The sequence below is a fragment of the Caloenas nicobarica genome, chromosome Z (genome assembly GCF_036013445.1).
Source record: "Caloenas nicobarica isolate bCalNic1 chromosome Z, bCalNic1.hap1, whole genome shotgun sequence".
NCBI classification, from domain to species: domain Eukaryota; kingdom Metazoa; phylum Chordata; class Aves; order Columbiformes; family Columbidae; genus Caloenas; species Caloenas nicobarica.
This window is the reverse complement of record NC_088284.1, coordinates 29,422,967-29,432,980: the sequence shown is the minus strand read 5'-3', so window position 1 is coordinate 29,432,980 and position 10,014 is coordinate 29,422,967. Positions and strand designations below refer to the sequence as shown.

The 10,014-nt window shown below is 46.5% G+C and overlaps 1 protein-coding gene across 1 annotated transcript; it reads left to right on the top strand.

Annotated features, from left to right (window-relative positions):
- Nucleotides 1-8,397: 8,397 nt before the first annotated feature.
- On the top strand, nucleotides 8,398-9,639 carry HTR1A (5-hydroxytryptamine receptor 1A). Its single transcript, XM_065656904.1, has one exon. It carries the CDS (start codon nucleotides 8,398-8,400, stop codon nucleotides 9,637-9,639), a length of 1,242 nt encoding a protein of 413 aa, XP_065512976.1.
- Nucleotides 9,640-10,014: the final 375 nt, after the last annotated feature.

Genomic DNA, 10,014 nt, shown 5'->3' with positions numbered 1-10,014 from the left:
AATTGGACTTGACAGCCTCTATGTTTGTGATATGCTATTCAGATAGTTTTGAGGACCTCAAAATCTAATCCTATCTGGTCAGATGAGACTAAAATGAGGAGCTGATAACTAGGTGATCTCAGGAAAACAAACAAACAAAGAAAACCAAACCAACAAAACCAACAAACAAAACATATTAAAAAAAAAAAAAACGAAGAAAGAAACAAAACAAAACAAGCAAATGACTGGTTTTACTTATTTGGAACCTAACTGAGTCATAACAGAAAATGTGAAGAGGGAGTTCAGATGACCATTGCAACCAGAAAGGGAATGTTGGGTGTCATTGGCTGATGTATTGAGCTCCTGAGAGTACAGAAATTTTGCTTAGCTCTTAGGAGCTTATGAAGAGTGATTGATGGGATAGGAGAGCAGAGAAAACAAAGAAACAAACAAACACCACAAATGTTGGGAAAGAATTCATGCCATCAAGGAACAGGACGACTATCCAGGAAATAACACAAAACCTCCCATACTTTTACAGTGATGTTTAAGACCTGATCAAATCTCACTCAAATCTTGCTTCACTAGTTTTGTTTCTTTGTAGTAGACAGAGTCTGTTTGGCTTGTCTTGATAATAAATTCACACATTAGGTTGTATAATCTGTTACTCTGTGTTTCTAAGTGCTGTCGTTAGCCAAAACACCTACTTGCCCTCATTTTATATTTTCCTTTCCTGGCCTCCTTTAAGAATCATCTGGTGAATGGACTGAAAATGAGAAGGGGCAGTGGTCTGCACCACTCACCTGTACCCTGGACTTTTCCACTGCTCTGTTTTCTACTGGTGACTTCCCTGATCTACTTAAAAGAGCCCACATTGTTGCTGTGATGAATACACAGAAAGGATTATTTACTGGCAACACCAAGCTCATATCTAAGCTCTAGCTTGATTCACATACTGTGACCTCTGTCCAGCAGGTTTATTTTGAATGGGCTTGATCCCATACAAACATAAGGAAAAGGAGGCAGTAGTGGTGGTATATCCAAAAACTCAGGAATTTTTAAACTATTTGAAAACAGACAGCATCTTCCTGAGGTTTCTAGCTCTGCTGATGGAATTTGATATCTGTACTACTTTGGACAGAAGAGTCTAAGTAAAACTCTTCTCCTTAGCATTTGCTATTGGGAGGTTTAAGAGGCTATATGCTCAATGTCTCAACTTTTGTGCACATCTTTTTTTGGGATCTCTGGACGCCATTTGTTACATAGGAATCCTGAGTGATTAACTTAACATGAACCCTGCTAGTTAGTAGGATGTTTAGAAGTTAACAAACAGCACCAATGAGTCAACCCTTATAAACTGATACCAGGTAGGGGATGCTGCTAAAAGGGGGATTTCTGCCTTACACTGTATCCTTGGCCATATGCCCTAGCTGCCTCAAGCACTAGCAGTGAATGTACAAGGAAAACTCATAAAGAATGATTTTGCAGCTGATTAATGCCTCAAGACCACATTTACTTCCAGCAAGGAAACAAGACAACCTTCCTCTGTGAACAAAGTCCCAGGTTCCTGGGAGGGCATGATGGTTTAGTACTGTGCCAACGAATGCCCTGGGTAAAGGAGATTAATAAATCAGGAAAGACAATATCTTCACGGCTTTTGTCAAGGTCACTCTGAAAGCAAAGTCTGTGTGGGTCTCTATGACTAGATGTGACTCGTTTCTGTGTAGATAAGATAAAATCTTTTTAATTTAAAAGGATAAAGTTAGTCTGCAAAGACAAAACTTTCCTAAAATTTAACGTCTACACATCAGCTCTGTTTTTTCAAATTTCTTTCTTAAATAATAGTATTATATCCATTATAATGTAAAGAAATTAAAATGAAATCATAGTAACATCTGTTTTTAAAAATGTAGTTGGATTAATACTATTGAACTGCAGTCAATACTGTTGAGCTCCAGTCTTGTGATGTGCCTCATATAGGAGAGTTTATATCCTTTATGAGCAATGATATTGAAACTCTAACTGCTGTATTTATCGATTAAGGAGACAATAATGTTATGCAAGTTACTTTTAACCTCTAGTGTAGTATTGAAACTCTGACATGATAAGAGCAGATGAAGTCATCAGTTGCTACACCTGCAACTCAACTGTAAGATTCAAGTACCTTAACTTTATTTTGGAAAATATCGATAAACTCATTTAGATTGACCTGGTACTTCAAACTGAGGCCTGTAAAAGTTTAACTAGAGAAACAAGATTTTTTTTGTAACTGGCTGGTATTCAAGAATAATTTGTCTCTTACTTTGTCTCCGCTGAAGTGAAATAATATATGTACATAAAAGCAGAAAAATGGCCCTTGCAATAAAAACCTTTGGAGCGTAAATCTCCTTAAGCTAAAATTTATTTGAAAATCTTTTATTGCTCACTGTATAAAACTCCTTCTTGCCTAGAAACTAGTCCATTTTTTGTTTATTTGTTTGTTTGGTTGGTTTTTTGGGGAGGAGTGGCTGGAAGAACAAAACAAACAAAGCTTGAACGTGTCCACTAAAATGTATCCATAAATAAAGCAACCAATAAGTGAAAAAATAAAAATGTTTGTAAAGCTTGGATATATATTGACAGTCCTTGTTTAAACAATCATACCAATATTGTTTAATACCTGGAAAAACTGCATGAGATCTAGAATACTACTGGAATCTGCTATATATTGTGAACAAGTGCTTTAAGACAGTTGCATATTTTGCTATAGGATAAACGTGAATGTTAAGTAAATAGATGGACTAATCTTAATTAGCTGGAAGAAAAAGCCTGATTTAACCAAGAAGCTGCTCAGAGCTAGTCAGCAATTTTAGAATTATATAGTGTATGTTATTAAGATGATTTATTTTGCAGACTTTGTGAAAAAAAATTGCTTGTGAGATAGTGGTTTTAATTAAATTACAAATGTCAGATTACAGTTTTTATGAAACCATTTAGTCACATTCTGGATTCTTGGGACTGCATTGCACCACACAGGTAATTCTTAACGAGCTACAAAACCTTTCTTCATAGAGACCAGCTCCTAATGCACCAGTTCTGTGTATTGCTCTCTCTTGTCTCTGACACAGGAGATGTGCTGATAAAAACCTCAGCATAGCTGGAACATTGCTTTGTTCTCCAGAGGATGATTAGAATCAACTAAATAGATTTTCCCAGAGTTTCTCTGGAATCAAATCCTTGCTTAGCAGCTTAAGTATGAAGAAAATGAGCAAATGGTTAAGAGACAACCTTTCTTCATCATATTTGTACTTTGTATAGAAGGGGCAACACTGAAAATTCAGCTTAAAGTTGAGTTTTCCCCCAATGTCAAATTTCTGAGAAGTTTCTGTAAACTTATAAAAACTTATGTTTGAACAAAAACACTTGAAAATCTCTTTCCTTCACAGAGGAATCATAGTAAGGTGAACATATTCCAAAATTCATCTTAAACTTCTAGACTTGCATAAAAGCTGCCCCATGGTTTTGATTGCAAGCGTCACTAGTAACAGTTTTACTTCAGTTATGTTGCTTGAATATACATAACATTTATTCATTCCAGATGAAATGTTTACCTTCTCTTCTATTAATTCTAAGACTGTGAGGTGGAATGTATTATCCCCTTTCGTGAGTTATGCTGAGTTATGTTATAATTTCAGTTACTACTGTAAGCTCTTGGCTGAGAAAGGCAGAAGTAACAAATAAATACTTGTGTATCTAAATAATTTGTTTCTGGCCTTAGTAGAAATGATGAACATGAGAGTTGCAGTAAGGCAGATCAGTGGAATGAGAATAGAAGAATGGAACTTGCAGTCAGCTCACCATTTTTTAGGATGATTGTGGCAACTGGGATGTCTCAGGCAATGAAAAACACGGTTAATAACATGGGAAACATAATAGACAGGCACTCTAGCATTCTGAGATGGTGGTTATTACTGCATCTTCCAGTTTATTCCTCTGGGTTATCAGGCCCAGATTAGTGATCCTTTTCTAACTATGCAATGAAGAGGGAACAGAAATCTGACTGTGTTCAGCAGAGCCACCAGAAGTTGAATCAGTGGCACGTGAACCCAGCTGTACCACCCAAGACCTGTTGAAGCCGTGAAGCACCACTGCTGCTTTGGCATGACTGGCACCAGAGATAGCACGTCTTTCCAGGCCTGGCCTTGGGTGTCACTGTTCTCTGTTTGCAGACCTGGGAGTGTCGGGGGGGCAGTCTGAGAGATAACTCAGTACTTTTCAGGACCTAGCTCAGCCCTGAAGCTGTGTGCTGTGGTGACGCTGTTACCTCTTTCAGACCCAAGCTGATTCTTGCAGACCTACTGGAATGGCTCAGTGCTGCAGAGCTCCTAGTGGGCCACAGCTAGCCAGCTCTGAGCTGGCTGGACAGGAAACCATGGAGACCCAGCCAGCCCACCTCCATGCCCCAAAAGGGAAAAAATACTGAGATGGCACGAAGCTCGAAATTCAGGCTTCCTTATCGTGCTGTTGCATTGAATTTGTAGTGTATTGATTCTGAGCAGACTAATTGTCTCAAATACAGTTGGATGTGCAGGGCTCCACAAAGTCACCATAGCTAGAGACTGGACACAGGGAACAGTTCTGCTACTGATACTGAAAGTCACTTATGTTCCTGGCTGGACTAAACAGTGCCAAATTTGGAGTCATTTTAATCCAGAGCAGTCTGACTGAGAGATATGCAGCTACAATACTAGCATTGGCCTTAAACTTTTCTATCCTCTTCTTACAGATTTTGGTTTTTTACAGTATAAAGCTCAAATTTGTTAAAGTAGTGTGAAACATTTTGTGCTTTATGAAAGCTGGGAGCAGGCATCCTGAACTAGATCTCATAGTGAAATGTGTGTGCTTGTGTGAAAGGAATGGATTAAAATTATACAGTCACTTCAGCCATGAAATTCTTGTTTTCTTGTCTGTATTTGACAGTTATAGCTATTCGTCAGAAGGTTTTCAACAGTGTAGAGTACTGCTAATTCCTGTTGGCTGTATTTCCAAGATGCCTAATGAGAAAACTCAAGAAGACTGTAGTTGGTAAGTTGTCTCCTGACACATCTTCCCTTCCACCTGTCTGGAATTTCTCTCACAGAAAACTGCACATACGGGATCAGTTTTAGTGCAAAGAATTTGTTAATTTCCTTAGCTCCCTATTAAAGCCTGTTCATTTTGAAACCATTGATGGAATATAATTTCTTGAATAACACAAATGTTATATCTTATCCTAGTGAATAGTAAAGTGAAAAAAAACCCAAAAAAACAAAACCCAAATCCTTTTCAAATCAGAGTGTAATATGCAACCAAATGAACAAAATGCTGCAATCAAATTGTAGCATTTCAGTTTTACTTTGGCAAATAGATAGCACAGTCATAATCTGAAAGCATCAAGAATATGTAGCGCTCTCTCTTTCTTTTTAAATGTGTAGAATGAAGATGCTCAGGAAAGCATCTTCTGCCACAGTTGTTAATGCTTTTTCTTTTCATACTTACTGAAGAACCTCTTGTTTGCTGCAGCTGTGTCGTAACTGAATAACATTAACATTTTAATTGGACTTTTAAGGTTGTGGGGTGTTAAGGTTCCGTTTACTCTCAAATCAGCTTTGATTTTATGAGGAATTTCCTTAAAGAATTTCCCTAGGTGCTTCACTTGGGTTATCTAAAGACATTAGCACATCATTTAGTTGCTTGAAAGTTTAACCGGCATTTTGCTGTATAAATGCTCAATAGGATTAAAGACACTATCACATCAAAAGAGTGAGTTTTCCTTCGTCTACGTCTTCCATCTCCTACTCCCTTCCCTTCCTCCATGGTTGCCTAAATTGCTTCTCAATTTAATTCAGAATGAAATGACTTTCAGTCTCTAAACAAAAAGTAAATTCAAAAAGCAAAGCCGATTTAAAATATTTCAGTTGAAAAAGGACCTTGTCGACTCTTCCCCAGCAAAAAAAAGTATCTGGGATTGATTTCCCTTGACAGTGTCAGTACAAAACACCTTCGGAAATAGCCCAAGAGCCCTTCGTGGACTCCTAAAAGCTCCATCCCCTGTGGCTTTGAAACGCTAATTTCAGGGTAATCTAATTAGGCTAATGACTTGCCAGCACCATGCAAGAAAGCTAGGACGATCTCTTTGAGATTTTCCTGCCTCACAGACTTGCACTTTCTTCGTTGCATCAGGTTGGGTCTAAACAACAAGAAGCACAAACTTTGATTTCACTGAAAGGAAAGGGTCTTTAAATCGGCAAGTGCTGAGAAGGCAACGGTGTCGTGCATTTGAGGAAACAATAAAAAGAAGGTCGGGTTTGGTAGTCAAGGCGCAAAGCACTCTTAAATGTCGATTACGTTTTGTCTGTGTCTCAACAGTGTAAGTCTTCATTCAATAGGGCACAGAGCATGTAAATGTTAGCACGATCAGCTAACACAACGGGCATGCAAGAGTGCAGCGCTGCTCCGCTCATCCAGCGCATCTCTGTGCCTCGATCGTTTATAGTCCAGACCACAAGCCTGGTCTGCTTGTAAAGATGAATTGGCCGGAATCTGTCCAAATGTTGTGTAGTTGTGAACTCAGCCTTATTTTTAAGTGCTGACTGAGAGAAGATGAGGAAACTGGGGCTGTGCAAGTTTGATTAAGTTAGAATCTGGCAGTTCTTCCTGGTAAGCAATTACTTATTGGGCTTTCTGCGTTTTCTGAGCTTCCGTGGCTCTATTACAAAGTAGAGTCAAAGATCTCGCACCGTTGGAAATACTGAGCCGCAAGACAGTAGAAAGTGGGCCACCGAAGTTAAGTCAGAGGACTTTCTTTTACCTTTCACAGACAGCTAGAGTTACGCCTGGCAATAACATCGCTCTTTATTTTTTTTTTCTTTGAATGATAGATGTTTCCCAGGTCTGTGATTGTTTGTTCTATTTAGTGGTTATTAACTGATTTACTTACGATGTGTCAGTCTGACACTCTTTTTTATTCAAGATTGTTCCCAGATATATTTTTGTCATTTCACTTTCGGACTCAGCCTTTCCCCCTCCTGTCAGGAGGAACGATAACACATTATATACATTTTCCCTCTTTTTTTTTTTTTTTTCTTTTTTTACCTCTTTTTCTTTCTCTTTTGTTATTATTGTTTTCTTGAGAGGACAGTAATTTCAATAGCGTATTGCATAGTTATTCCCGTCTCGGTAGGGTCGGACGGCGATGCTGTCTTTCTGCGGGGAACCAGGCGAAAGGGAGCCGCGCACTGGCGCGAAGCCCCCGACGGCAGCGACAGCCCTTCCCGCGGCAGGGCGCTGGGGACAGGGCATGAAATCTTCACGAATGGGACTTTTCATTGCTACAGCATTCTTCAGTGACTGAGGGGGAGCCTTGCCCAGCACTGTACAGCAATCACTCCCGAGACACCCATGCGACACTGCTGCCCATGATCCCTCTTGCCCTGCACCGTCGGCGGCACGACTGGTGCTGCTCCCCGGGCAAATCCCGGCCGCACTGTGCCCGCTGCGGCCGGAGTGGCGGCCGGGCAGGGGGCGAGGTTGCAGACCAGCAGATAGTCCCACCAGCCCCGGCAACCGGGGACGCCCGGCCGAGTCCTCACCGGGCGCCGCGCCCTCGGGCGGCCGCCGCCTGCCTGCAGGTGGCGATAAATACCTCCGGCACCACCCGCCCCGGCACCCCTGTTCCCAGGCAGCCCTGGGGTGGGCAGTGCCCCTTGCCCTAGGCGACAGTGCCTGGCCACGGAAAGTCGCTCTCCGCTTCACACTCCCCGCACAAGCTCCAGCGCCTGTCCCAAGGGGAAGCCCAGAGCCCCCGCAGACCGGGGCGGAGCTGAGGGGAGGAGATTTGGAGGGGGCGGGGGTAGGGCGAAGTCGTGGTGGGTTCCTCTGCTGTGTCCCCGCAGCGGGGAAGGGGCGGTGGGGAGTGACGGACACCCGCACCCTCCCGCCCAGTCCGCCGGCGGCGCCGGGGGACGATGGCGACCCAGAGAGACCCCCCCGCGGAAGGGCGGGATGGAGGGGGGGACGGAAGGGGAGGGGAAGGAGGGAGGGAGGGAGAACGCGAGGGGAGAGCGGAGAGACAGAGCAGGAAGGTGCGGTGTGGGAGAGCGGCGGAGCAAGGGGCAGCAGCTCGGCGAGCGGTGGCGGGAGGGCCGCCCCCGCCGCCTGGGGCTGCACGCTGGGCAGAGGCGGTGAGAATGGGCGGGCGCGGGGCGGCTCCGCCAGCCGCCATCCTCCGCGCCTCGGCCGCCTCCTGCCGCGCTATAAAGGGGAGGGAGGGGTGACGGAGCGGGGGGGCTGCCCGGCGTGGCCAAAGCGCACGGGGCGGCGATGCCTCCTGCCAGGGGAGCGCACAAGTGACCGGCGCCTCTTCCATGCCCATCTCTTGAAGCGACCCCCCCGCCCGGCATGGATGTAGCCAACAACACTACCTCCCCAGAGCGCTCCTCCGAGGGGGCAGGCGGCCCCGGCCTCGCAGAGGTGACCCTGGGCTACCAGCTGCTCACCTCCCTGCTCCTGGGCACACTCATCCTGTGCGCCGTGAGCGGCAACGCCTGCGTGATCGCGGCCATCGCCCTGGAGCGCTCCCTGCAAACCGTGGCCAACTATCTCATCGGCTCGCTGGCCGTCACCGACCTCATGGTGTCCGTGCTGGTGCTGCCCATGGCGGCCCTCTACCAGGTTCTGAACAAGTGGACTCTGGGGCAGGTCACCTGCGACATCTTCATATCGCTGGACGTACTGTGCTGCACCTCTTCCATCCTGCACCTGTGCGCCATCGCCTTGGACAGGTACTGGGCCATCACGGATCCCATCGACTATGTCAACAAGCGGACTCCCCGGCGGGCAGCCGTGCTCATCAGCCTGACCTGGCTCATCGGCTTCTTGATATCCATCCCGCCCATGCTGGGCTGGAGGACGCCCGAGGACCGCTCGGACCCCGACGCATGCACCATCAGCAAGGACCACGGGTACACCATCTACTCCACTTTCGGCGCCTTCTACATCCCTCTCCTCCTCATGCTGGTGCTCTACGGCCGCATCTTCAAGGCGGCCCGCTTCAGGATCCGCAAGACCGTCAAGAAAGCGGAGAAGGAGAAAATCGCCGACACCTGCCTCAACCTCTCCCCGGCCGCCCTGCAGAAGAAAAGCAACGGGGAGCCCGGCAAGGGTTGGCGGCGAACTGTGGAGCACAAGCCCGGCGCCTGTGTCAACGGCGCGGTTCGGCAGGGTGAGGACGGGGCCGCTCTGGAGATCATCGAGGTCCAGCGCTGCAACAGCTCCTCCAAGACTCACCTGCCGCTCCCCAGCGAGGCGTGCGGCTCCCCGCCGCCCCCCTCCTTCGAGAAGCGCAACGAGAAGAACACGGAGGCCAAGCGGAGGATGGCTCTGTCCCGGGAGAGGAAGACTGTCAAGACCCTGGGCATCATTATGGGCACCTTCATCCTCTGCTGGCTGCCCTTCTTCATCGTGGCGCTGGTCCTCCCCTTTTGTGACAGTAAGTGCTACATGCCCAAGTGGCTGGAGGCAGTCATCAACTGGCTGGGCTACTCCAACTCCCTCCTCAACCCCATCATCTATGCCTATTTCAACAAAGACTTCCAAAGTGCTTTTAAGAAAATTATCAAGTGCAAATTTTGCAGACATTGAAGCCCGCCACTCCGGGACGGGGCAGCGGAGGCTCCTGCCTCTCGCTCCATCTGCCTGGCCCCCGCAGCAGTGTATCCCCCCCGCCCAGCGCCTCTACAGCATCGGCATAAGGGCGGGTGGGCTCCGGGCCCCCCCCTTCCCCCTTCCGCCCCCGGGCTCCTCGCTCCTCCGCCCGTCGGACAAGCCCTGCGGGGCACGGCAAGGCAGGGCTTCACCGGGGCCGGTGGGGCCTCCGCGGCCGCCGGCGCCTCGCCGGGGCTCCGCTGCCGGGCGCCGGCGCTCCCACCTCCCTTCCTCCCCTCCATCATCCTGGGTAGACTTAGGGTTTGCAGGTCGTTGCTTGTGGTCGCTGTAAACCACAGTGTCTGCCCGAAG